We start from the raw sequence: 27,712 nt of genomic DNA, 5'->3' as shown, positions 1-27,712 counted from the left end.
AGCCTGGCCCCCTGTCTACAAGGCAGGCCAGCGGCCGGCAGGGTGGAGTCTTAGAGCAAAGGATGAGGTCATGCCTGGCTCTGGGCCAAGGAGGCGGGTGAAGGGAGTGGTCTGTAGCAGGGGGCTAAACTTAGAAACCTGTGGGTGGCTTCCCTGCCACCTCCCACTGGGTTTCCTCTCCAGCTGGGAGGGGGTGTGGCCCAGAGCAGGGCTGAAAGTCCCACCCTTCCCTACTGGGTCAACTTGGGGGCTCAGGAAGCTGGGGCCAGGCAGAGGAGACATTATCAAGGCTTTTGCATAGAACAAGATTTTGTTTTCAGAGTTTTCTTCCTCCCCCTTCCCCCAATTGTTAGCAGCTTGATGTGTCATTCTCCCCAGCAGGGGAGGGGGTGGAATGGCTTGGGTTGTAAACTCCCTCCCCCAGCCTTCCTGTCCCTTGAAGGGGCAGCTCAGCTGGGTTCTGGTTCAGGGTCAGGCAGGCAGTTAAGGCGTGGCTGGTGCGAGAAGGCTGGGTGCTGTGTCTTCAGAGCTCATTCCTCCACTCTGGCTCCACTTGCAGAGACAGGCCCCCTTCACCCTCCTGCTCCTGGGGGAGGCAGTCATGACCATGGGACCCTGGAAAGAAATAAAGTACACTTTGTCTTCCTTACCACCTCCTCTGGCACTGTCCCCAACCTGGCCCACCCTGGCCCAGCCATACCTGAGGTAGAGGGGCTGAACTTGCTCAGACCTTGCAGTAAATTCTGTCCCTGTTGCAGGTCCAGTTTGGCAGGGAAGGGACACCCGGTATACCCTCCGTTTTCTTTACAGAACTCCAGGAATCTGTGGGGTACAGAGGAGTGCCAGCAGAGACTGGAGGCTAAGCCACGGTCCTGTCACATCTGAGCTGTACTTGCTCAACCTCCGGATGTCATTTAACTTGTAAATATAATAGGGGTGCTGTGAAAATGGACACATCTGAGGATTAACTGAGCGATAAGCAAGCGCTTAAAAAAGATCCACCTGCCTTAGGCAGGGGCTGTGGCCACCAAGAGGGAGAATGGGGTGGGAATGCTCACACTTTCCAGTCGGGATCATGGCCCAGGAGAAGGGGGTTCCCCACGACGATGAGCAGGGCCTTGGCCCGGGTCACAGCTACATTGAACCTCTGGAAGGAAGAAGTGTGGTCATGGGAGGGAAGGGCCCCAAGATGGAAGAATTCCTGCCACCCCGACCAGCCCTCAAACCTTGGGGTTCTTAAGGAAACCCAGATTAAAGTCCAGATCCAGCTGCACAAAACTCTGGCTGCTTCGCACAGTGGAGATGAGGATGACGCTTCGTTCTTGGCCTTGGAATTCTTCCACTGAACCCACCTATCGGGGAAAGAGGCAGGGCCTGAGACCAGCCAGGCGTGTCAAAGGGGTGTCCTACCCCAGCAAGCCTGCCATCCAAGGAGGGTACAGAGAGGTCACTGGGCAATTGTAGACCAGTGGAGTGAACAAGTGAGTGCTGCGACATGGCCCAGGGAATGGGGACAGGAGGTAGGCAATGGAAGCTGAAACCTGAAGGGTGAATCCTGTTGAGGGGTGGGGCCTGCAAAGTGTTCTAAGGAAAGAAAACAGCATTGCAAAGCACACTGGAACTCAGAGCAGTGACTTTCACACTTTCCTGAAAATAATCACCAAGTAGCTGTTAAGAATATACAACCCTGGGCCCTAACCCAGACCCCCCCATCAGAATTTCCGAGAGAGAGTCCTCTAAGTCTTACAGCAGTGTTTTCAACCCTGGCTGCACATTGGAATCACCTGAGAAGCTATAAAAACTACCAGTGCCCTGGCTCTGCCCCATAGCTGTATGAGCTGGTGGGCGGGGCCCTGGCATGGGGGGGTATTAAAAGCTCTCCAGGTGATTGTTATCTGCAGCCAGTGTTGAGACCACAACCTTACAGAGGCTACTGGGGGTGGGGGTGGCAGCATCACATGACAGGCCACGGAATTTGGACTTTATCCGTAGGGCAGAGGCCTCAAACCTGCCTGAGTCTAAGAATGACAGGAGGTGCTTGTTAAACATCCAGGCTTCCTGATCCCATCCCAGACCATTAAGTTGGAATCTCCAGGTGTGAGAGGCTTGGGGAGAGCTCCAGCTCTATTCAAGGCAGCAGGGGTGGGACGGGGATGTGGGCTGGACTGGAGTGGAAGCTTGAGAAAGTCTTTGGAAGTGGGCAAGTGGGAGCACACGGAGGGGAGGGAGTGAGTGTGGAACAGCGTGTCACCTTCAAGTCCTTGATGTCATCCAGTCCTCGAAGCTCCCTGTCAAGTTTGGTGATGCAGTAACGGATTTTCTCCACCTGGAAGGAGGGGGACAGGTGCCTTTCTCTCCTGCCATTAACCTCATGCACGAGGGAGCCTGGCAGGCCAGGGAGCTGGGGAACAAAGGGAGGGGACAGCTGACCTCGGTGCTCTTCTGAGATACAGAGCCAGCAGAGGCCTAAGCTCCTGAAGCCTCTGCCTAGTGGTCTGGATATTAAGGAGGTACCATCTGGGGGAGGGGCCCCACCCTTGCTGGTAACTGAGGACCTTACCTGTTTCCGGTACGGGGAGATGACGCCCACGCTTCGGGGGCTCAGGCGGGCTTTGCCCTTCTTGGAGGAGGGGGCCAGGAGCAGCTTCAGGTAAGAAGTCACTGTGGCAGCCTCTTCAGGGTTGAAGAAGGATGGGCTGTTGCCCTCACGCTCATCTTTGCCCATTACGCCGTGAAAGATGATGGGAAAGCCCTGGACATGGGGTCAAGGGAAACCCTCAGCCAGACCACCCTCCCTCAATTCCCTCCCTTCCCAAACCCTTCCAGAGAGTAAGAGATCCCAGGCCAAGGTGACAAAGGGAGGGGCTGCACCTTCAGTGGGAGGGAAGTCAGGGTACAGGGGTGGGAGCCTGTGCCCCTGCCCTGCTTAGCCTCACCTGTCGAGGCAGGCCTGCCCAGCGGCAGAAGCGTTCTCGATCCACGACATCAGCACAGGCCTGCAGCTCCCCTTCATAATAGAGCTGGTTAGGAATGTCCAGGATGGTGGGATGAGACCTGGGAGGCCGGAAGAGGAAGAGCAAGACCGAGGGTCAGATTCCCTCTGCCCCACAGGGGCTCCGCTCTACCCACTCTGGGCCCCCACACATTAGCCTGCTGCCCCCCTGGCTCCCTGGATAGCAGGACACTCATCCATAGTATCTGCTGCCAGGCACTGTAAACCACAGAAAGCAGAACCAGAGTCCTGCTTTCTGTTCCAGAGAGCATCTAGTCCAGGGACTCCACAGACCCATGACATTTAAAACTAAAAAATTAGGGGCCCATTTTCAGGTTTCAAATTTACCAAGGACAGTACGAAACCAAATTATCCTTGACTATCATGTTATTTGATGAGACAGTGTGTTAAATCCAAAAATATAAGTAGTGATGACACAATAGCTAACATTTATTGAGCTCTTAGTGATGGCATAAAACTCATCTAAGCATTTTAGATGGCTTAACTCATTCACTAAAAGCATACAGCTCTTTAATTTGAATAACAATAGGTTTATGAAAAAACTGTATCTTCCCTATTTTTCTTTCTTTCTTTCTTTTTTGAGATGGAGTCTCGCTCTATCACCCAGGCTAGAGTGCAGTAACGAGATCTCAGCTCACTGCAACCTCCGCCTCCCAGGTACAAGCGATTATCCTGCCTCAGCCTCCCAAGTAGCTGGAATTACAGGTGCCCGTCACTATGCCTGGCTAATTTTTGTATTTTTAGTAGACATGGGGTTTCACCATGTTGGCCAGGCTGGTCTCAAACTCCTGACCTCAAGTGATCAGGGGTGGGAGCCTGACCTACCTTGGCCTCCCAAAGTGCTGGGATTACAGCCATGAGTCACTGTGCCTGGCTTCCTCCCTGTTTTTCTTATTTCTCCTTGGATTGCCTGAAAACTTCATCTGGGATTGGTACCAGACACACCCGAGCCTCTAGGAACCACTGCCCACCCGCTAAGATGCAGATAAGCTGACTGCTGTCGTGTGAAACCACTGGCTAAGTCACACAGACAACAAACAGCAGTGCTGGGGCTAGAAAAACCTCCTACCTTCCGGTTTAGTCTTTCTGCATCACACAACCTCTGAGCAACAGGACTGCAAGCCAGACTCTCCAGCAGGGGCTGCACACAGGATGTGAAGGCACAGGATATGGCAGGGGAGGCAAGGGCGTGGGAATACCTGTAGTTGCGGAGCAGCTTGGTTATGAACTGGGGGTCATAGCCTTCAGGGCCCTTCTTGTACAGGGAGTTGTAGGTGAGCAGCCGCTCCAGCAGTGAGTATCCCAGCCCATGCTTCTGGGTCAGTGGGGAACGCAGCACAGGCCCCAGCTGCCGAGGGTCTCCTGCCAGCACCAGCTGCCCTCCTGGATCGCCTGTTTCCTTTACTTCCATCAGCCCTGGGAAGCAGAAGAGGTGTGGGGAGAAAGGTAAGTGGTGCAACCTCTCTGACCCACACAGGGTGTATACCTGCAGCCCCACCTGAGTCCCTCACCTGCTATAGCTACCAGACTCTCAGGCTCCATGCAGTGGCCAGCCTCATCGATGAAGATGTGTGTGAAGTGATCAATGGGAAACTGGGCCGAGACCAACCTGGGAGGTGTCAGGCCAGGCAGGGGTCATATCCAGGCACCCAACTACCAAACCTGAATGCTTTCCCAGGCTGGCTCCTCACCACCCCCGCACCCAGCCCCAGAAACCATTCTTCCCCATTTCCCCAGCCCGTTACCCCTTTGATTACACTTACGATTCAGAGACACACCCACACACACTCCCCACCTGCCAGCAGTGATGAGGGTGGTAATTAAGACCCGGTATTCCTGCAGCTTCTTCTTGGCGGGAAATACATACTCCCCCTTCTTTGCGTCCCAGTTGCAGCAGGGCTGTGGATTGTGAAGGGACCAGAGGAATCAGCTTGGCTCCACTCATTCCCACCGTGATTCTGGTTGTAGGCCCCCCAAATAATTGTTTTTATTATTATTATCATAATTTTTATTTTTGAGACGGAGTCTTGCTCTGTCGCCCAGGCTGGAGTGCAGTGGTGCGATCTCGACTCACTGCAAGCTCCCCCTCCCGGGTTCATACCATTCTCCTGCCTCTGCCTCCCGAGTAGCTGGGACTACAGGTGTCTGCCACCACACCCTGCTAATTTTTTGTATTTTTAGTAGAGACAGGGTGTCACCATGTTAGCCAGGATAGTCTCAATCTCCTGACCTCAGGTAATCCACGTGTCTCACCCCCCAAAGTGCTGGGATTACAAGTGTAAGCCACTGCGCCCAGTCCCCCAAACGTTTTATCCACCCCCCTCACTTACAAACTGAGGCCCAGGGAGGGGTCCTGCCTGGTCACATAGCAAGTATCAGAATCCAGGTCTCCTAGCTTCCTTGCCTGAGTGTCTGCCCTGAGAGTCTCCCCGGCATTTGCCATTCTTTGGCCCTCTGCACTTCCCTAGTACCTTGATGTCCTCAGGTACCATGCGGATGTCCCTGCTGGGGGCCAGGAGGCGGTAGATGGAGCTGGGAAGGTGGACCCGGAGCCTTTGACAGAGGAGGTCAGCCCCTGAGTTGGATGGAGCGCAGGCTAGGATGTGGGCTTTGGGCAAGTGCTTCACCACCTGAGATGCAGATAAGCACAGTGTGGGAGGCAGGTTCCTGAGACGCGGCCGTACTCAGTCTGGGGCAGCGCAAGTCTACGATGACTGAAATGTGAATGGTGACTCCAAGGGTCATGCCGTGCCCTACCCGTACAACAGTGTTCCACAGCCACATTTACGCTAACTCCCTACTTCCCCAATCCCCACCCTGTTTTTTGAGACAGAGTCTCACTCTGTCACCCAGGATGGAGTACAGTGGCATGATCACGGTGCACTGCAGCCTCAAATGCCCAGCTATTTTTTATATTTTTTCATAGAGACAGGGTCTTGCAATATTGTTCAGGCTGCTCTCAAACTCCTTAGGCTAGGCCTCCCCAAGTGCTGAGATTACAGGCATGAGCCACTGCACCTGGCCCCTACCTCTCTTTCTGATGGCTGCTCAGACGCAGGAGCATTTCGGGAGTGGGAAGGAACTAGAATCTGAGGACAAGTGCTTGATGCTGGGGGAGTCAGAGTGCAGGCCCCAGGTTTGTGCTCAGACCCCACCTGCTTAATGGCCTCCACTAACGTGACGGTCTTGCCGGTGCCTGGAGGCCCAAAGATGATGTAGGGGGCTGGACGGGTGGTGCCCATGACAATGTGCCTCATGGCCTGCAGCTGCTCTGGGTTTGACTCCAGACTCCGGTCATACAGCCTGGCAGAGGGACCAGGAATGTGAACTTGAAGTCATCCGGTGACCCAGAGGCCTCCCTGACTCCATCCCCTGTGCCCACACTCCGAGTGGTTCCAGAGGCTCCCTGCCCACAGTCTCACTTGAGTTTCACATCTGAGGGCAGCAGCGGGATGTCCCGAGGTGCCACAGGAAAGAGCATGGGCCACAGCAGCCAGCGCCCCGTCAGCTCCAGGGCACGGTGCTGGACTCGCAGGGGCTGGCGGTTGAAGGTAAAGTTCACCTTGAAGGTCAGCCCATCCACAAAGCGGCTCAGGAGGCTTTGGGCAGAGAGAGGGGGGAAGAGTTTGTTGGGGCAGGGGAGGTAGGCAATAATGGGCCAGAACCTTCTCCACCAACCGCAGTCTCAACCCCTCTTTCCAAGACCTTGACGGAAGCTCTCTAGAAGAGGAAGCTGCCGTAGCATCTCAGGGTACCGCTGAGGAAAAGTCTCCTGCTCTGCCCCTGGGGCCTCATTTATCTCAGGGAGAAACATTCCTCCTCCCCTGGGGTCAGAAGTCTGCAGACCCTTCCAGCAGCTCCGGGTTCCCCCAGCACCCACCTCATGGAAAAGCTTAGCTTGACACGGTCCAATTCCACCTTGTGCACAAAGCCCTTATATGTGACGGGGTCCTCCTGGTGTGTCTCCGAGGACAAAAGGGCAAACAGGTGGTCGCCCCGCAGCACTGAGGGGCGGCTCTCGGTCACCCCAGGAACCTATGGGGTGTGAACACAAGCAAGCTTCTGTCCCAGGGATGGACGCTGGAGGGCCCAGCCCCCAGGTTCTCCAGACCTTTAAGGAACAAGGACTGAGACTGGCCTTCTAACCTAAGACTCAGGGAGCTATGCTATCCCTGCACCCCTCTTTCCTTTCATACCAGCAGGAGCCAGGGGAAGAGGAAGAAGACAAATCTTCCGAAGCTGCACAGAGATGCCGAGCCCAGGAACCCAGAGCCTCCAGTGCAGCTGCCCTCTTGGCCAGCTCAGTTCCTGCTCTGCCTGTAAAAAATCCTGTTCATCAGTTAATTGGGTTGCTAAAAAAACAAAACAAAACAAAACAAAAATGGACCAGGTATGGTGGCTCACGCCTGTAATCCCAGCATTCTGGGAGGCTAAGGCAGGCGGATCACTTGAGTCCAGGTGTTGTGAGACCAGCCTGGCCAATGTGGCAAACCCCATCTCTACAAAAAATACAAAAAGTAGCCGGGCATAGTGGGGCATGCCTGTGGTCCCAGCTACTCGGTCAGAAGGCTGAGGTGAGAGGATCACTTGAGCCCGGGAGCAGGGATTAAAGTGAGCCAAGATCATGCCATTGTACTCCAGCCTGAGCACCATGGTGAGACCCTGTCTCAAAAAAAACAAAAACAAAAACTTGTTCAAAACTCACTTCCTGCAGTAATCTTTCCTTGACCAAACTCACCCTCTAATTCCCACCTGCACTTGTATGTAGAAATCCAGTCTCATGTGTAATATGGGCTCATATGCAGACATTCAAAATCCAAGAGCCAGAAAGAGCTGCTTTAAGAATTATCCAGTCCAGCTCTGTGCTTTTCAGATAAGGGAACTAAAGCTCAGAGAAAGCCAGGGACTTACCCAAGGTGGTAGCAAAGCCTGGACTAGAACCCAGATCTTCCCCATTCCCCTGCTCCGTCTTCAGGCACAGGATGCCCACCCTGCTGCTTGCGGAGCCCTGGGAACCACTTCAGCCTTTCTCTTGTTCTGCCCTGCTGTCAGGAATAGCTCTGCCCACAGCCTCTAGCTTGGCTGATGTGAGCCCACCCTCCTCACACTCAATCTGAGCCCTGACCTCCAGCGTGAGCAGCCTGGGGTTCTGGTCCACGGGGTCCCAGGTCATGGGCACTGACTCCAGGTCATAGTGCCGGATATCATGCTCCATCTGCAGCTCTTCCAGGTGCAGCAGCAGCCGCAGCTTCACCTCATAGTTCCTCCACTTCAGGGTTGTCTCCAGCTGGGCCCTGGAAATGATGGTTGGGAGGGGTGAGTGGGGGCAGGAACGGGATGGGCCAGACAACCCCTATGCCCAGGAGTATCCACTTTTCCCACCCGAAGCTCTGGAACTAAGCATCAAAAAGCAGAGAAGACTAGAGGGATACAGAAGTGGATACAGAGTCAGAGGCCCTGAAGAAGGAAGCCTTGGCTCTTGCTTCCTTGGATGCCCCTGCCCCCACCTCACCTGACTTGCATTTGCATGGTGGCTCTTATGGCCAGAACATTCTCCCCTGATCCTCCTCTCATGACTCCCACCCTCACCTCATTCAAATGTCCTTCTCTGGTCAAACATCACCACCTCAAACAGGCCAGGACTAACTGGCCCTCTGCCAAGCAGCACTAACCCATCCCCTAACCCTGCTTTAGTTTCAGTGTAGTTCTTTTTATCTTTTTTAGAGACAAGATCTTGCTGTCACCCATGCTGGAGCGCAGTGGCATGATCCTGGCTCGCTCACTGTGTTCTCGACCTCCTGGGCTCAAGGAATTCTCCCACCTCAGCCTCACAAGTAGCTGGGACTACAGACATGTGCCACCACACTTGGCTAATTAAAATTTTTTTTTTTTTTTTTAGAGACAGGCTCTCCCTATGTTGCCCCAGGCTGGTCTTGAACTCTTGGGCTTAAATAATCCACCTGCAGCTCAGCCTCCCAAAGTGCTAGGATTACAGGCATGAGCCACTTGCACCTGACCTGTTTAGTTCTTCATAGCACTCATCACTCCATGAAATTGTAACAAAAATGCTCATTGTCCCCAATTAAATGAGCCAGGCCTTCATTTGACTGGTTCACCTTGAATGGTGCTTGGTTTATGGTGCGTGCTCAGCAAGGGAATGAATGAATACAGCCCGAGAGGCTGAGGACAGACGTGCCATGGCAATGCAAAGAAGCCAGTAGGGAAAAGACAGGGGAGAGTGTGGGGTGCAGAGGGGTAGTACTTACTTGATCTCAGCGATCTCCTTAGGGGCAGTGAAGATACTTGTTCCCTGAAGAAGCATGGGGAGCAGCTGCCTGAGGCGGGGAGGTGGGTAGTATGTCCCCAGCGCCATACTTAACTCCAGGTCATAGCCCTTAGCGCTGCAGAATTGAGGGAAGAAAACACAGAAAACCCCTCACCCTCCAAGACCCTGAGAACGCCCCTCTCAGGTGGATGCACAAAACCCTCCTGCAGTCCTACTGCTGAAAGGAAGTCGGCAGCCTCGCTCCAAGGTTGGACTATTCTCATTTTTGGAAAGCGCCATACTTGGAAACCTTTATTATATAAGTAATACATGTTCATTAGAGAAAAAAATCAGGTAATAGGTAATAAATAAATATCATTCTTACCATCCAGGAATAACCAATGTTAACTTCCAGAGTTTCTTCCCTGTAAATTTCTGTTATATAGTCAACAAAAAGAGCACAATGGTCTGTGAAGGTCCTATTACATCGTTTGCTTTTTTTTTTCTTTTTCGAGATGGAGTCTCACTCTGTTGCCCAGGCTGGAGTGCAATGGCGCGATCTCGGCTCACTGCAACCTCCACTTCCCGGGTTCAAGCGATTCTTCTGCCTCAGCCCCCTGAGCAGAGTAGCTGGGACTATAGGTATGTGCCACCACACCCGGCTATTTTTTCGTATTTTTAGTAGAAATGGGGTTTCACCATGTTGGCCAGGCTGATCTCGAACTCTTGACCTCAAGTGATCGGCCCGCCTCAGCCTCCCAAAATACTGGGATTACAGGTATGAGCCACTGCGCCCAACTAGTTTGCTTTTATAACTCAGTTATTTTGTGAACATCTAGAAAAAAACAAAAAGAGATGTCTACACATATCCTACACTTCCATCCACATGAAGTGTCCAGCACAGAGAAATCTACGGAGACAGGAAGTAGATGAGCAGTTTCTTAGGGCTGAATGAAGTGGTGGAGGATAAAAGGGTGATAGCTTTTTGGGGTAATGAAATGTTCTAAAACCAATGGTGGTGATGGTCTCACATATTTGTGAATATACTAAAAAAATTACTGAACTGTGTAATTTAAATGGGTGAATCATATGGTATGTGAATTATCTCAATAAAGCTGTTTAAAAAAACAGAGATGTTGGCTGGGCACAGTGGCTCACGCCTGTAATCCCAGCACTTTGGGAGGCCGAGACGGGCGGATCACTTGAGGTCAGGAGTTCGAGACCAGCCTGGCCAACATGGTGAAACCCCATCTCTACTAAAAATACAAAAATTAGCCGGGTGTGGTGGTGCATCCCTGTAATCCCAGTTACTTAGGAGGCCGAGGCAGAAAAGAATTGCTTGAGCCCAGGAGGCGGAGGTTGCAGTGAGCTGAGATCACACCACTGCACTCCAGCCTGGGCAACACAGCAAGACTCCATCTCAAAACAAAAACAAAAAACAAAACAAAAAACCCAGAGATGTCTACAATGATCTGCCTGATAATCCATCACACAGGGACAATGCCTAAAATGTTTTTCACTCTGTCCTCAAATCTGCAGTTCATCTGCAACTTTCTTCCTTGACAGAAAAATTCTCTCAGACCCAGAAGAGTGAAGAGCCTGCAGGAAAAGGGGCTCTGGCTCCCAGTTCTGTGCTCCTCCCAAAGCCCTAGCCTATGTGGTTGAGATACGAGCCCAGCCAAGGCTGAGTGGGAGCGAGGAGTTACCGGTCAGGTCTCTCTCCTTCCTCTATCCGGTTGGTCACCACAGGATTTCCAGTGATCCGGGTCCGCTTGAAGGGAGTCATGGGCTTCAGCTGTGCAGCCAGGGGGCTGTGGGCGACGGCAGCCAAGAAGCGGGCAATGTAGAATGTGCCGGCTCCTTCCGAACCCGACTCCCCAGGTCCCAGCAGCTCCCAGAGCACTGTGGCTGGGAAGTAGCCCACAAAGCTGGTCTTACAATGGACATGGAGTTCATAGCATTCACCTGGAGGAGGATGGATGAGTGAATAGGGGTAGGGCAGGGACCTTCCCACCCATATCCTTATCCTGGACACTCTCCCAGGAAGCCCCATCCCAAGGCAAGAGTCCACTGGACAGTGACAGTGTGCTTCCCAAAGCACCAGCACTGCCTGGGGCAAGCCCCTGTCCACCAGCTCTTTCCTTTGGAAACCCACTCACCAGGGCCCAGTGGACAGGGCAACTCCTGGTCTTCATTGTAGAAAGCAAACTGGGGTGTCCGGCAAAGTGGGAAGAGGTGAGTGAGGGTAACAGACTGGGTTCCGCCATTCCGAAGCCTCAGGGTCAGCACCTCTTTGCGGTTCAAATCCAGGCGGATAAGGAGCTGCCCATCTCGGGCTTCATGGGGCCCCTGGACTTCCACATCCACTCCATGTTTCCCGTGAAGATACTCAGCCCTGGGCAGAAGGGGAGTCAAGGGGGGGCTGGGTGGGAGCGGTCTCACTGGGAGTTACCCTGGGGAAAGCTTTAGGCTTGGGAGGCAGGCAAAGTGCCAGCTGTGCTTGGGAAACTCACCCCCTCCCAGCAGACCAGTCCCCTGCCCTTCCCCCATTCTCTGAAGGAGGGGGACTTACTCCCACTTGTGTAACCCACTCTTTCCTCACACAGACAGCCCCCTTCCTTCACACCCTGCGGGCCTCCCCGTACACACAACACACAACATACACACACCTGTCATAAAAGATCTTGGCTAGCAGTGACTTGTGGTGTTTGCTGATATCTGACCCCAGCTTCATTCTCCTCTTTTCTGGGAACCGCACGTCGGCCCAGCGGTCGAGTCTGAAGAACCTGACCCGAGTCTTGGTGACGTAGGCCAGATTTGCAATCTTCATTCCATACAGCATGGAGGAGAAGCCAGGGGCGGGGGTCCCAAAGCTGCCAGAAGCAGAGGAGACTGGGAAATGAGGGAAGGCAGGGCTTGCGGGAGGCAGGGCGGCGGGTGGGGAAGGGCACTGGAGGGTCACTCTGTGCTGGACGCACCAGCCCTGCTGTGGAGCAGGATGGGGCCCAGAGACAGAGAGACTCAGGCTGGGGATCGGAGGAATGTTTAATGTTTTCAGGGAAGGCAAATGGGACTTCCCAAGGCAAAATACAGTTGTTTTAAACAGTGGGTTCTGGATTGTTCGTTTCTGAGGGGAAAAGCCCAATCACAGGCTGCTGACTGGAAGGACTAAGGGAAGACAGAGAAAGACATAAAGTTCTTTTTGTGGGGGAAACTGTTTGGGACAGAGAAGAAAATACAAACAACCCAGAAGAAAGAGCTGAGGCTAAGGGGAAGCGGAATGATTTGATTCAGAGGGGTGGAAGTGGGGTCCAGCCTGTTGGTGAGGAGAGAAGGGATCAGAGACAGTACAGATGTCCAAGTGTGTGGGCAAGGTGGCTGATCAGACAGCAGTTTCCACCCGAAGTCATAGGGTGCAGGTGGACCCCAAGCAGGAAGGGAAAGGATCCTTCTCCAGAGATCAAATAGCCTGGCTTTGTGCCTAGAGAAGGTGAAGACAGGGAAAACTGGTCAGAAGGACAATAACCTCAAGGCTCAGTGCCTGGAGTTCAGTTCAGTCAATTCAACAAACACTTACAGAGGCCCGTTATGTGCCAGACACTGTGCTGGATGCTGGGGGTTCAAAGATGCAAGAAACTCAGTGCCTGCCTCGAGGCGCACACAGACTGAACACATACATTCCAGCGTGGTGCTTGGAGGGCAGCTCATCGGCCACAGAGGGGCTCGGTGCCACAGAGGGACACCGAGCCCAGTCTGGGGGCAGAGGAGGTATCCATGAAGGCTTTCCCAGGAGGCAGCATAAGAACTGAGTCCTGAGGATGAGTGGGCATTACCTGGGCACAAGAGGGAGCGTGAAGTGTGAGCAGATGTGAGGGGTACGCAAGAACATGTGCTGAGAGGGGCGGAGGGGGGCTGCCCACTTGACAACTCTAGCCAGGTCAGCTCAGGTGACCTCACCTCTCAGAGCCTCGCTTTCCTCCTCTATAAAATTGGAGGAAAGCGAGACTTACCTCGTAGGGTTGCTGTGAGGTTTACACGAGATTTTGACACGGCAGAGAACCACTTAGCCCAGTGCTTGGCACATAGGAGACCTCAGTAAGGGTGAGCCATGATTAGTATCACATACAGTTTCATTGTGCTAGAGTGAAATGCATAAGGAAGGGAGTGGCAGGAGGAGCAGAGGTGGGCAGGGACCAGATCATAGACAGTTTTGCACACCAGGCCAAGCCTGGACTTGACCCTGAATGTCTGCAGTCCTTTTCCCCGCTCTACTGATACCCAGGAGCCTGAGGACATTCCCATGTGCCACATACTTCAGGGACATATTCAAGATCTAGATGACTGACACCCTCCCTTAAAAGCAAATCTTTGTTTATGAGAACTACGGTAATCCCTATTTAACTCTTAAGGCTAAATCATCATGGTCACTCACTAGGGTATATGATAAGATCATTTATGGTTATGAATATTTTTCAGATGCCCCCTGCCTGTAACTCTGCCCCTCTCCTTCACCCCAAGCAAATGAGACCGGTACAATTTGGAAAACATTGAATTGGCTATGATTTGTTTTAAAAAGGTAATAAATCATTCAAAAGCATAATAGAAAATGCTCAGTAAATGTTAGCTACTATTATTAGTATTTATATTAGTAGAAATAGTAGTACTAATAGTAGCAGTAGTAGTAGGAGTAGTAACAACTTACTTTCAGCCCACGTCAGAGGCTACACTGTGGTTACAGAACCACTGCGGTTGGTGGGTTTTAAGCAGGGGAGTGGCAAGATCATATTTGCATTTCAGATCACTCTGGCATCAGGATTGGAGGATGGATTTGCTGGAGGCAAGACTGTAGGCAGGGAGACCAGTTAGAAGAAGGCCCTTGCAATTGTCCAGTTAAAAGATAACAAAGGCCTGAGCAAGGCAGTGGGTAGAGATAGAAGGAGAGCGGCAAGATTTGCTAATACTTAGAATGTAAAATTAGCAGAATTTGGTGACTGACAGAAGGGGGAATGAAGGCTGGGAAGAGGGGGGAGTCTAGGATCCCCAAATCAATGGCCTGGCTTCTAGGACTATCTCTGTGATAGGATGTAAGACAAGAGGAGGAGGGATTGGAGGGACTGACCATGACACTTGGATTTGGATATGCTGCGTTTGAGATTCCTGTGGTCCAGAGGCAACCAGCTCCACGAGTCAGAAGCTGAGAACTCAGGCCAAAGTCAGCCTAGTATTAGGGAGTCCTCAGGTAGTGGTTATAATCAAGGAAGTGTAGGAATCTCCCCAGGGAGTGTGAGTAGTCGAGAGCAGCTACTAGGACAACCCGGGGAAGAAGGGAAAACAAGAAACCCTCAAGGGAGAAAGGAGAATCAGCAAAGTCTCAAAATCAGGTATCAGGATCAAAAGCTGCTGAAGGGTCCAGTAATACAGGGACTGAAATCAGGAGATCATCAGTAACTTTCACAAGGGTCTCTTAGAGTCCATCAAAGTCCCACGGAGTGAGGCACAAACTAATGCCTACAGCAGCTACCCTCCACAGGTATCTTAATCCTTGCAGCCCTCTCGGACACCTGTTCAGTCCCATTTTTGAGTCACTAGTGTAAGAATACTGCATGCATATCCCTCACAACGCTAAGAAAACAACAGTGCAGCCTCCAAGAAAAGTGGCTCCAGGCTCCCAGATCAATGCTGGGCAGAAAGAGGGCTTTGTGGGGACTGAACAAACTAGGAAGTGCATGCCCTGTCTGAAGGGGGTAACTGCTCATCTCCGAACCGGGCCAGTAGGGAATGCAGGCCCCAGATGGCCAGATCTGACTTTCAAGAAAAGACAAAATCAAAATTTTAACCTGAAACCTTCTATTTTTGGAAACCTGCATGGCACAAGGGCAGACAGAACTCATCTCTGCAAATTTTTCAAATTCTACTGCGGAAGCTGTCCCTAAATATTTCTCAAATTATTCTCTATGTCTCTTACTACTACCCAAATTCACATAACATTGGTCTAGGTGACAGTCATTCAAAAATTATTTTTAAAAAATCACAAACTTATTATATTTTTGTCAAAAAAAAGCCCCAATCCTTGTATTATACATGTAATCCCCTATATTTATTTATTTATTTTTTTTGAGATGGAGTCTCGCTCTGTTGCCTGGCTGGAGCGCAGCGGTGTGATCTCGGCTCACTGCAACCTCCGCCTCCCGGGTTCAAGCGAGTCTCCTGCCTCAGCCTCCCGAGTAGCTGGGACTACAGGTGCATGCCACCACTCCCAGGTAATTTTTGTATTTTTAGTAGAGACGGGGTTTCACCACATTAGCCAGGATGTTCTCAATCTCTTGACCTCATGATCTGCCCGCCTCGGCCTCCCAAAGTGCTGGGATTACAGGTGTGAACTACTGTGCCCGGCTGTAATCCCCTATATTTCTGAGAAAAACTTTCTAACGAAGACTGGAAACCTGCAGCTATAAAATAAAACAAGGTCAAGTGTGGTGGCTCATGCTTGTAATCCCAACACTTTGGGAAGCTGAGGTGGGAGGACCATTTGAACCCAGGAGTTTGAGACCAGCCTGGGCAATACAGTGAAAAAAAAAAAAGCAAACCCAGGCGTGGTGGTGCTCGCCTGTAGTCCCAGCTACTCGGAAGGCTGAGGCAGAAGGATCACTTGAGCCCAGGAGATCAAGGCTGCAGTGAGCTGTGATCACGCCACTGCACTGCAGCTTGGTTAACAGAGCTTGGGTAACCCTGTCTCTAAAAAAGAAAACAAACATTTTTGACTACTAAAAAATATTTTGTCTGGCAAAAGGTAATATAAACAAATTTAACAGATAAATACTTATGCAGATGACAGGCAAAGGGCTAATTTTTATAATACATAAATTTTCTTGCAAATTGACAAGATGAACAATTCAACAGAAAAATTGAATATTCAATTAAAAGAACAGATACAGATGGCCAAAAGAGTATGAAAGACTGCTCCAAATGTAGAGAAATGCAAATTAAAGTATAAATCAGATATCATTTTATTCCCATTAGACTGACAAAAATGATGGGTATGTGGAAATATGACAAAAATGATGGCTACAATGGGTATGTGGAAAAGTGAACTCATAAATTACTAGCAGAAGAGTCAAGTATTGCCATCTTTTGGGAAAACAATCTGGCAACATCTACAAATATTTAAAATACAGGTGTACTTTAAAACCCAGAGACTGTCCGGGCGCGGTGGCTCACGCCTATAATCCCAGCACTTTGGGAGGCTGAGGCAGGTGGATCACCTGAGGTCAGGAGTTTGAGACCAGCCTGACCAACATGGAGAAACCCTATGTCTACTAAAAATAGAAAAAATTAGCTGGGCGTGGTGGCGGGTGCCTGTAATCCCAGCTACTCGGGAGGCTGAGGCAGGAGAATTGCTTGAATTCAGGAGGCGGAGGTTGCAGTGAGCCAAGATCGCGCCATTGCACTCCAGCCTGGGCAACAAGAATGAAACTCTATCTTAAAAAAAAAAAAAAAAAAAAAAATCCCAGGGACTGGGCATGGTGGCTCATGCCTCTAATCCTAGCACTTTAGGAGGCTGAGGTGGGAGGATCACTTGAGCCCAGGAGTTTAAGATCAGCCTGAGAAACATAGCAGGTCCCTGTCTCTACAAAAAATTTGTTAAAAAATTAGCCAGGTGTGGTGGCACGCCCCTGTAGTCCCAGCTACTCAGGAGGCTGAGGTGGGAGGACTGCTTGAGCCCAGGCCTTTGAGGTTATGCAGAGTTATTTTTGCAGAACTCCACTCCAGCCTGGGCAACAAAGCAAGACCCTGACTCAAAAAATAAAATAAAAAAAATTTAAATTTAAAAGATAAAACCCCACAAAACCCAGTAACCCTGTTCCTGAAATGTGTCCCATGGGAAGAAAGTACCAATGTATAAAGACATATGTGCAAGGATACTTACTGCAGAGTCACTCACAGTGGTCAAGAATTGGAAATTAAACAAATGCCCATCAACAGAGTGATAGGTGAACAAATCGTAAGCACTCATACCATGGGATATTATGCAGTCATTGAAAAGATGTATCACACCCACTCAAATGGCTAACATTTAAAAGGCTGACAATACCAAATACTGGTAAGGATACCGAACAACTAGGCCAGGCACATGGGGTCATGCCTGTAATCCTAGCACTTTGGAAGGCTGAGGTAGGAGGATCACTTGAACTGAGAAGTTCAAGACCACCCTGGGCAACATAGCAAGACCCTGTTTCTACAAAAAAATTAAGAAATTAGCTGGGCATGAGGCTACAGTCTGCCATGATTGTGCCACTGCACTCCATCCTGGGTGACAAAATTAGATTCTGTCTCAAAAAAATAAAAAATAGAACCACCAAAACTCTCATGCATTCGTTTGCTGGTCTGTAAAATGGTTTAAGCACTTTAAGAAAAGGTCTAATAGTTCTTTGTGAAACTAAACATATGCCTATCCTATGACCCAAAAATTCCACTCCTAGATACATTCCCCAAGAGAAATTAAAATGTAAGTCCACAAAATGACTTGTATAAGATGTTCCTGACTGGGCACGGAGGCTCACGCCTGTAATCCCAGCACTTTGGGAAGCCAAGGCAGGCAGATCACTTGAGGTCAGGAGTTCGAGACCAGCCTGGCAAACACAGTGAAACCCCGTCTCTACTAAAAATACAAAAAAATTAGCCAAGTGTTGTGGCAGGCATCTGTAATCCCAGCTACTCAGGAGGCTGAGGCGGGAGAATCACTTGAACCTGGGAGGCGCAGGTTGCAGTGAGCCAAGATTGTGCCATTGCACTCTAGCCTGGGCAACAGAGCAAGACTCTGTCTCAAAAAAAAAAAAAAAAAAGTTGTTCCTAGCAGCTTCATTCAGAAGATCCCCAAACTAAAAACACTGTCCATAAACAGGGGAATAAATATACAAACTGCGATTTGGATTCATACAATGGAATACCACTAAGTGCTAAAAAAGAAACTACTGATACATTGTGGATGAATCTCAAAAACATTAAGCTAAGTGAAAGCTGCCTTATACAACAGTACATACTATATGATTCCATTAAATGAAGTTCTAGAACAGGTACTACCACGAAAAAAATCAGAGCAGTGGTTGCTTCTGGGTGAGTAAGAGTGAGGACTGACTAGGAAAGGGCAGGAGGGACCTTTCTGGAGTAATGTGATGTTCTGTACCTCAACAGGGGCTTGCACACAGATATATGCATTTGTTAAACCTCACAGAACAGTACACTTACAATTCGAACATTTTGCTATTTGCAAATTTTGCTTAAAGGCCGGGCACAGTGGCTGATACCTGTAATCCCAAAAGTTTGAGACCACCCTGCACAATATAGAGAGACTCCATCTCCACAAAAAATGAAAAATTAGCTGGGCATAGTGGCACACGCCTATGGTCCCAGCTACTCAGGAGGCTGAGGTGGGAGGATAGCCTGAGTCTGGGAGGTTGAGGCTGCAGTGAGCTGTGATCATGCCACTGTATTCCAGTCTTGACAACAGAACAAGACCTTGACTTAAAAAAACAAAAAACCAAAACCCAAACAACAACAACAACAGCAGCAACAACAACAAAAAAAAACCCATGGCCGGGCGTGGTGGCTCACGCCTGTAATCCCAGCACTTTGGGAGGCCAAGTAGATCACCTGAGGTCAGCAGTTCGAGACAAGCCTGAGCAACATGGTGAAACCCCGTCTCTACTAAATACAAAAAAAATTAGCTGGGCATGGTGGTGCATGCCTGTAGTCCCAGCTACTTGGGAGGCTGAGGCAGGAGAACTGCTTGAACCTGGGAGGCAGAGGTTGCAGTGAGCCAAGATTGCGCCATTGTGCTCCAGCCTGGGCAATAAGAGCAAAACTCTGTCTAAAAAACAAACAAACAAACAAACAAACCCATAAACAATTTTTTTTTTATTTCTAGGTAAACATAACATAAATTTTGAACTCTAGCTGATAATAATCACGCTGAATAATTAATAATAGTAATTTGTTGGAGCGAAGTGCACTGATGTCTGTAACATTCTGAAATGCATCAGGAAAATTAAGATGACTTTGCTAAATAAACAGAGGGATGGATCTATGGGCAGATACGTGCAAAATGTTAAAAGAATTCTAGGTAAGGGTATGTGGATGTTCACTGTACAATCATTTCAACTTTTCTTTATGTTTAAAATTTATTATAGCAAAATATTGGGGAAAAAGTCCCAACAATGCATTAGAGGTCCATGCCAGATGCCTAGGAGTGATTCCCATCATGTAGTTGAGAGAGTAGGACATGGATGATGTGAATAACATGATTCTTTTGAAAGAATCTTGGTCTGTCACCCAGGCTAGAGTGCAATGGCGCCATCTTGGCTCACTGCAACCTCTGCCTCCGGAGTTCAAGCAATTCTCCTGCCTCAGCCTTCCGTGTAGCTGGGATTACAGGCGCCTGCAACCATGCCCAGCTAATTTTTTGTATTTTTAGTAGAGACAGGGTTTCTCCATGTTGGCCAGGCTGGTTTCAAACTCCTGACCTCTGGTGATCCACCCGCCTTGGCCTCCCAAAGTGCTGGGATTACAGGTTTGACCCACTGAGCCCGGCCAAACATGATTCTTTTTAAATAAAACAATGACTAAAAAAATACCCTGATTGATATCAAGAGTTACCTGAGTATAGGGCAGAATGTGGAAACAGAGGTGGGATGCCCATAAGGGTAGGGGTCCACAATAAAAATGATATGTGATAATGATCCCACGTGTGTAAACTTATGTAGGTGTGATATAAGCATGCCTGCATAAAGTGATAAATGAGCCACGTGCAGTAGCTCACGCCTGTAATCCCAGCACTTTGGGAGGCCAAGGTAGATGGATCACCTGAGGTTAGGAATTTAAGACAAGCCTGACCAGTATGGTGAAACCCCATCTCTACCAAAAATACAAAAATTAGCCAGACATGGTGGTTCATGCCTGTAATCCCAGCTACTTGGGAGGCTGAGGCAGGAGAATTGCTTGAACCCAGGAGGCGGAGGTTGCAGTGAGCTGAGATCATTACACTGCACTCCAGCCTAAGGGACAGAGAGAGATTTAAAAAAAAAAAAAAAAAAAAAAAGATAAATGAAAAGGTGGTCACCAAAAGTATTTTTAAAACATTTAAACAAGTATCTAACATAAAACATTAAAGCCCTTAATTCCCTTGCTCCCAACTACTTGCTTAATTAGGAACAATTAATTAAACCCGCTATTTGATGTATGTTTTTCCTGACTTTTTTCTATGCATATAAAACACAATAATGAGATCATATATGCTACATATACTATTCTGCAGCAGGCATTTTCATCACCATGGATGTTCTCCCGTAACAATGCTTTACAGAGCCACCATGCCCTTTTGAATGGCTACAAAAGATAGCACGTATGAATGCATCATGGTGTGTTTTTTTCTCTAGTGATAGACAAGCTCCCTGAAATTTCTGGCTACTCCAAATGTTACAATAATTATCCTTGCACACAAACCCTTGTACTTGTAGGCAAGTCTAATGGGATAAATTCCTTAAAGTAGAACTCCTGGGTCAAAGAGAATGAACCTTTACAACTTTGATAAGTTCTGCCAAATTGTCCTTTAAACAGGTTGTATAAATTTATGTTTTCACTAACAAGAGTTTGAAAATGCCCCTTTCCCAAGGCTCTAACATCAGAAACGTTCAATGTTTTAAATTTTTGACAATTTGATTACGAAAAATATTATCTTTTTTACCTGTGCATTTCTCTGATCACCAATATAGTCAAGGATCTGTCCTTCTTCTATTAGTCATTTGTATTTCTTCTGTGAGCTGCCTGATTATATACCCTTTGCTCAATTTCCTAGGACCCAATTAACCGTTCTCCCTACCTCTGGCTTCATACCGCTACCGCCTATATCTGCAGAATTGTCATCAAACACAAATCTGATCTTGTTCCCCCAATTTACAACTCCATAGTCCACAAAATTAAGTCTTTTCCATGGCACCTTCAAGACCCTCCACAGTAACAACGATAATGCAAATACAGTAACATCAACAGAAAACATTTCCTGAATGCATTATCTCATTCAATCCTCAAAACAACCCTTTGAGGTAGTAATTATTATCATCCCATTTTAGAGAAAAAGAAATTGAGGTACACATCATCACCCACACTTGGTGTCTTGTCAATCCATCCTTATTTCAGCCATTCCCAACTGCTTGTATCACTGTGCTCCTCTGCAGACTTCTGTGCTGTGGACATCCTTAGCCTGCACTGCCCTGCCTTAGGCCGTCCCTTCTGTTTGTTAGGTGAACAATGGCTAATCTTTTTAGACCCAGTTCAGGAAAGGCCAAAAGCTAGAGGAACTGTATTTCAAAACATATGATCAGATTTGGAAGTGATCTTAAAGAGACATCTAGTTTCATAATCTACAGACTGTGGATTCCAATTCTCATGAGCGGTTCAAAGCCAGGATTTTTATAAAACTGAAATAAAATAGAACAAAAAATATCAGAGAGCAGGGAGTGAAACTATGTATTGTTTCAAGGGCAGGCATTGTTTTGTGAAGGTTGTGTATACCAGGTCCCAAAGTAAAATGTGTTTTTTTACTGTGGATAGAGGTCCAACCACCAAGCCACACTCCATGCCAGAAGCCACAATGATCTTTCTAAATCTGATTATGTCAGCCTCTTACTTTGAAATTTTCTGTGTTTTCCTATTTCCGTTAAGATTAAAGACAAAACAAAACACCTCACAATGCCTACCCAGGGCCCTGCTGGCCTCCCGTTCTTCTGAGGTCATCCCAAGCCTTTGAAGGTGCTGTTCCTTCTGCCTGTACACTCTCCCCTTGTCCTTTACATCTTCTAAGTCTCATTAATCCTTCAAGATTCTGCTCAAATATCACTTTCCCCAAGAAACCTCTGCCTAGGTTTCTTGATCTAGTCTAGGTTGCTAGACTAGGTCAGATCTCCAAATTATATACTCTCAATGCATACTGGACTTTTCCGTACGAGCACTCATCACAACCACAATTAAATAATTATCTAACTGCTGCCTCCTTCCTTAGTCAGTTGGGTTCCTTTTGTGTTTTTCTAGCAACTCACTTTTGCTTTGCCATTCATAGGAAGCACTCAGCCAGTACACTCAGCTTCATAGGAAGCACTCAGCCAGTACACTCAGCTTCATAGGAAGCACTCAGCCAGTAGAAGAATGAGTCTCCTGTCCAAAGCAAGAATCATCTTCTCTCAGAAACCTTTCGTGACATCAGTCCTTACCCCATACAATGGACTCCTAATCATCATTGCACTAATGAGGGGTACCATGTACAAAGCCAGTGTAATATGCTAGCCATGCAAATGCTTTGCCTAGGACAGCTCTTTTTGGTCTCTCACAACCCTGAGAAAAAGGTATTATTTTCCATACTCTTACAGTTGGCGAAGTGGAAGATTTAGAGAGTTGTTCAAAGTTAAATGCAACCACTAAATGGCAGGGCTATCTGAACACCATTACTAGCACCTATACTACTGTATTGCATTTGTTTGTCTACACATATCTGCTGCTCTCTACTAGATTATGTTCTTTGGAGGTAAGGACCAAGGCACAGGCACATAGTAGAGCCTCATTAAATATACTTGCTAAATGAATAAAGGTAGGTGGGAAAAGGCAAGAGTTCAGAGCAGAGCACTTTATAACATCATAAAATAACCTAGCTGGAGAGACCTATCCCCTTCCAGTATAGGAATCTCCTAGAATTCCTAAAGAGTGTGATTTGCTATACCCCCTGCTATATGGCCCATTCTCTTGTTAGTTAACTCTAGTTGCTAGTTCAATTAGATTCTGCAAGCATTTATTAAGCATCTACTACATGCAAAGCTCTATGCTGGGGACTGAAGATATATGTAAACCTAACTAGAGGTAGAGGAGCTAGCATTTGCGTGGCTAGCATATTACACTGGCTTTAGTATATTACACTGATTTGGTACCAGGAGGAGATGGCCATGTGCCATAAAGCAGAGTGTAACGTGGCCATAATACGAGGCTATACCCAAGGTGTAAAGAATGAGCCATGAGAGCCCAGAGAAAAAGCAAGTAATTCCTACTAGGAAATGAAGGTTGACTTCACAGCATTCCAGCCTGGCTTTTTAAAGGATGTGTAGGCAAGTTATTTAATCTGAACATATATTTCCCCAACATGGTGAGGGTACAGAGTGGGGATAGCTGATGAAACCCACTTCTGCCTTCTGGAGGGACACAGCAGTGCAATCCTCTCCATCTTAACAGTCCAAAATAGTCAAGGATAGTTACCTTGTTCTGTCTGATTTTTCTATTTTTGAGGCAAATATTTCTGTTTCTTTCACTGGGTCTCAGGATAGAATATGAACCCACATAGAAGGCCTTTCCTCCTCCCTCCATGTACTAAAATTTTATCTCTTTCAAGGCCAAGGTCAATGCCACCTTCTCCATCATATCCCCTAATGATTACAGAGGAATGGTATCTTATCTGCATAAACACAAGTGCATACAGTAAAAATTACTTTTGAAAACGCCTACATTCACCCATAATATACAGTATATCTGGCTTTCTGTATGTAATCCAACACAACCAGTTTTTCCCCGGTACTAAAACAAACTATGTACCTTTGGTTTAGAGCTGACAAAGACTCTCCTTGATCCAACTTTTGTTAGGCTCCCCTGAGCCCTCTTTTTGACTAGCCCTTGACCTTGCCTCCTCAAACCCTTCAGTCTTAGGCCCATCTAGTTCAGTTTTAGCAAGAATCTGAAGTCATTTTAGTGAGACTCCTCATCCTTGATGCATGACCATGCTTGATATCTGATAAAGTTCCTCATTCCCGCCTTGGATGTACAAGTCCTTGGTCTGCCTTTCACAAGAGTCTTGTTAGGTCAGGTGAGCAAAAATCCTCCCAGTCTTTATGGCTCCTCTTAGTAATTTTCTATATATTGATCCCCTTACTCTGTTCACTGGTCATAAATCCCCAGCTGTCTTTGCTGTATTCGGAATTGAGCTCCAACTCTCTTCCCTATTGCAATAGCCCTATTACCATAGCCTTGAGTCAAGTCTTCCTTACTGCTTTAACCAATTACTTTTTCCTTAACAGAGCCAAAAGAAGTAGGTGACTTGTTTCACAGCCATGTTGTACTCTGCGGACGTAGGTGAATTCACATACCTGAAGGGCTGATACCATGTGACGCAAATGCTCGCTCTTTCCTCCAGCATTTTTCTTATCATCCCTAGTATAATCCTCCATTTACCATGTACTATCGTATATTGTGTACATGTATATTGCATGCATATCATAGCTTCTGATGCTCCTTGGGGACTGTGTTTTTCATCTTAAGAGTCCCCATAGTGTCCAGCATGGTGACATAAAATAGGGCCTCATCATCTTTGCCCCTTCTCAGATGTTGTTCAAGCCTGTTAATATCTCTCTCAAAATGTGATATCCATTAGTGAAAACGATATTCCAGACACGATTTGACCAATATAGAGAGTCTCTACCCTCTCCCCCCGACCCCAAATCACACTTTTATTAGCTCAATCTTAGACTTCAGCTGTTTTAGCAGAAATATCTCACCCATACTGGCCCACTGGTCTGTTAAAACCCAAGGTCTTTTTCGGGAGGTCTGTTATTAAGCCCAGATTCCCACTACCTTATGTTTATTTGTACAAGCCTTTACGTTTACCCTTGTTAAACTGTTTCTTGGTTTTCCATGCAAGGCAGCAGCCTGTTGATAAACGTGTTTTTGAAGCACAATTCTGTGGTCTGACAGAAGACTCTTTGATTTTCACTTGGGTGGTAACAGGAAAAGGAGACCAAACAGCCTTCAGCCACAGGGTGAAAGGGAGCCTCCAGAAGGCTGGCCCTGCCCCTGGGTCTCCATGGAGAAGCCACAGGTGCTAATGGAGGTTTGGTACCTACGTAGTTTGTGCCCTTTTCTTCTTTCCAGAGCTTCCTGAGCTTCTCCCTTCTACCCTGGGCCTCTTCAGGTCTCCCAGATAGCGGACCCCCGAGGCAGCAGCGCCTCAACAAGGTGGTAGAGGTCCCCGTAAAGCCCGCGCCCGGGCTCGCAGCCCCCAACAGGCAGCCTCTTCCCCGAGCTCCCGCGATGCCTGGGCCCCCTCTGGAGGCTCCCCTCCCCCACCGCGAGCGCTGTCCCTCAGCCCCCGCGAGCGGCGCGTGGACGCGGGACCCAGCTCCCAGCCCCGGGTTCCGGCCGCCTGGGGCGCGGGCAGCGCGGGAGGCTTTGCGCGGGGACTTGGCGCAGGGGCCCAGCTCGGGCAGAACGGGCGGGATCCGGGCGGCGCTGGTGGGGCGTGGGCGAGGCGCGGGAGGGGAGGTCTGCGCCGCCCCAGGACTGGCCTGAGCCGCTGGGGGAGCTGCGTCCCTCTGCGCCCCGGGGCGGGAAATGTGGCCCCCGCGCAGGGGTCGTGGCAGCAAGCTGGGCCCGCGATTCGGGGCCGGGAGTGGGCCGGCCCGTACCTGATCTTGAAGTCGCGGTTATAAATGGTCCGCAGCCGCTCGCGATCTGTCTCCATGTCCAGTCCCCGAACGACCAGGAAACTCTCGAAACACTGGCCCGCCTCCCGGAGCTGCCGGCAGCTGAACTTACTGGGCATCGCGGCGGCGGCTGCGGCCCAGGCAGGAGGGTCCGTGGAAATGAAACTGAAAGTCGCCGCTGCAGCTGGAAGTTGGCGGCCCTGAGATGAGGGTGCAGCAGGGGGGAAGCCCCCTAACTCTGACCCCTGATCCTGCGGGTTCCCTTCTCCCCGCAAGGCTTCTCTTCTCCGTTCTTTTCTTACCTGAGCTTTCCCTTCGGTTTCTTCGTCCTATCCCCTCCCCCTCTTCGCATTAACTCTTTCCTAAAGCGTCTGACCCCTCCCTCAGGGCCCTCCCCTTACCCCAAGCTCCCTCCCCTGGCTTCTAGCCAGTATCAGAACGTGGCTACCGCTTGGGGCCTTCTGAACAGCCCGGGAGGACCTACGAGCCTCAGCTAAGGCTACCCTCACGCCCACCCTCCAGAGCCTCGGGACTCAGTGAAAAGCAGGAGAGCAAAGGGCAGGACTGGGACCTAGGTCGGCAGCAGCCGGACTGGGAAAGCTCATCCAGCGCCTCCCCCAGCCTTCCAGGGCCATAAACCCGTGGAAGCAGGCGACACGCCCCCTCCCCCATTTTCCCTTCTTGGGCTTTCAGACGCACGTAGTTGGCATAAGGGTCAAAGAAGTTTGGGGAAAAGAACCCAGAGTCTCTGAGATAAAGGTGTGTACGTGTGTGGGAGGGAGGGACAAGGGGCTCTGCTAGGATAAACAGTCATTGCTTTTCTCTGCCACACCGGCTTCATTAAGTGGAAAGGCTGGTGACCCTTAGCCCTGAGCCACATAAATTTGGGCGCTTCATTGCATTCCAGTCTGTATTGTTCTTCAATTTTTACTAGTATATAAGGTGGCCTCTTATATTTATCAAAATACTAGCATCTTGGGCATAAGGGACTGTTAGGCAATAATAAGTGGTTAATAGTGACAGCATCAGTACCAAGAAGAGAACTTGGTGTGCTTCAGAAGACTGTATAAACAAATTTAAGGAGGTGGGGCTACAATAACAAACCTTTGCATCTATTTTTTCCTGCAGAATGAAATAACACACACACTAGAATGGGACAAGCTTAAGTTATACGACAAAGTTTTAAATCAAATACATCACTTTCAAATAAATCAAAGCTAGCGTTGTTCTCTATAGTAGTTACCAGCAGGAAGCCACACACTCAATCTAAGGAATTGAAGAAAAGTCCAGAACCCAGGTCATACTCCAGCTGGGCTACCCTTGTACCTTCTCTCAGGCCAACAACCAAATGAAGCCAGGAATAACAGCCTTTAGCAACAGGAAATGCAATGTCAGTGGGAACCAAAGCTACAGGGATAGGGAAAATAGAGCAGAGGAAAACATCTTAGAAACTTATCATTGCAAAGTAGAGGAAGAAACTAGAAAAGCAGCCAAAGATTTTACCTTTTTTTCTCCCTCAATGTCCTGATGAGGTTCCAGAAGAGTAGAGAGGGTGAACTCCTCAAAACTGCCTTGTTACTTACCATCTCAAAAACCTACCATCAACCATACTCAAACTGAATGCCTGGGCTCCATTCTGACCAGCAAATCTAAATCCATATTATTCTTGGATACAATCTCCCCTCTTCTCTGGTCAGGTTTATCTCTTGGATGTTCTCAAAACGTACACAAAAGGCTACAGTATAGTAAAAACTTGGGTAAAAGTGTGATGCTATGTGGCTTTGTTTACAATGGAACTTCTCTAAACAAGTTTCATCAGGAAAAATCTACTTCACATAGGGTTCTAATTGTTATTGTCAGAGCTGTTTGAACCAGAGCAACTTCATCTTGAACAGGGGCTGGGTAAAATGAGACTGAGACCTACTGGAC

General features: G+C 48.7%; 1 protein-coding gene across 5 annotated transcripts; it reads right to left on the bottom strand.

Annotated features, from left to right (window-relative positions):
- Positions 1 to 284: 284 nt before the first annotated feature.
- MOV10 (Mov10 RISC complex RNA helicase) lies at positions 285 to 26,510 on the bottom strand. 5 transcript variants are annotated; one of them, XM_025360106.1, is made up of 22 exons: positions 26,086 to 26,510; positions 25,766 to 25,983; positions 13,981 to 14,121; positions 11,948 to 12,759; positions 11,438 to 11,673; positions 10,985 to 11,243; positions 9,280 to 9,414; positions 8,139 to 8,307; positions 6,894 to 7,048; positions 6,436 to 6,612; positions 6,169 to 6,316; positions 5,485 to 5,643; positions 4,809 to 4,912; positions 4,525 to 4,622; positions 4,213 to 4,429; positions 2,937 to 3,054; positions 2,561 to 2,752; positions 2,252 to 2,326; positions 1,227 to 1,352; positions 1,059 to 1,147; positions 701 to 822; positions 285 to 615 (listed from the first exon to the last, which is right to left on the bottom strand). In XM_025360106.1, exons 4-22 carry the CDS (start codon positions 12,118 to 12,120, stop codon positions 524 to 526), a joined length of 2,844 nt encoding a protein of 947 aa, XP_025215891.1. In that variant the 5' UTR covers positions 12,121 to 12,759; positions 13,981 to 14,121; positions 25,766 to 25,983; positions 26,086 to 26,510; the 3' UTR covers positions 285 to 523. The 5 variants fall into 5 exon arrangements, with proteins under 5 accessions (XP_025215891.1, XP_025215884.1, XP_025215875.1 ...); XM_025360099.1 differs by lacking the exon at positions 13,981 to 14,121 and having other exon boundaries at positions 11,948 to 12,151; positions 25,766 to 25,967; positions 26,185 to 26,342; XM_025360090.1 differs by lacking the exon at positions 13,981 to 14,121 and having other exon boundaries at positions 287 to 615; positions 11,948 to 12,151.
- Between the last annotated feature and the right edge of the window lie 1,202 nt (positions 26,511 to 27,712).

This window comes from Theropithecus gelada, chromosome 1, assembly GCF_003255815.1.
Source record: "Theropithecus gelada isolate Dixy chromosome 1, Tgel_1.0, whole genome shotgun sequence".
Taxonomy (NCBI): Eukaryota; Metazoa; Chordata; class Mammalia; order Primates; family Cercopithecidae; genus Theropithecus; species Theropithecus gelada.
This window is presented reverse-complemented; position numbering and strand designations above follow the sequence as displayed.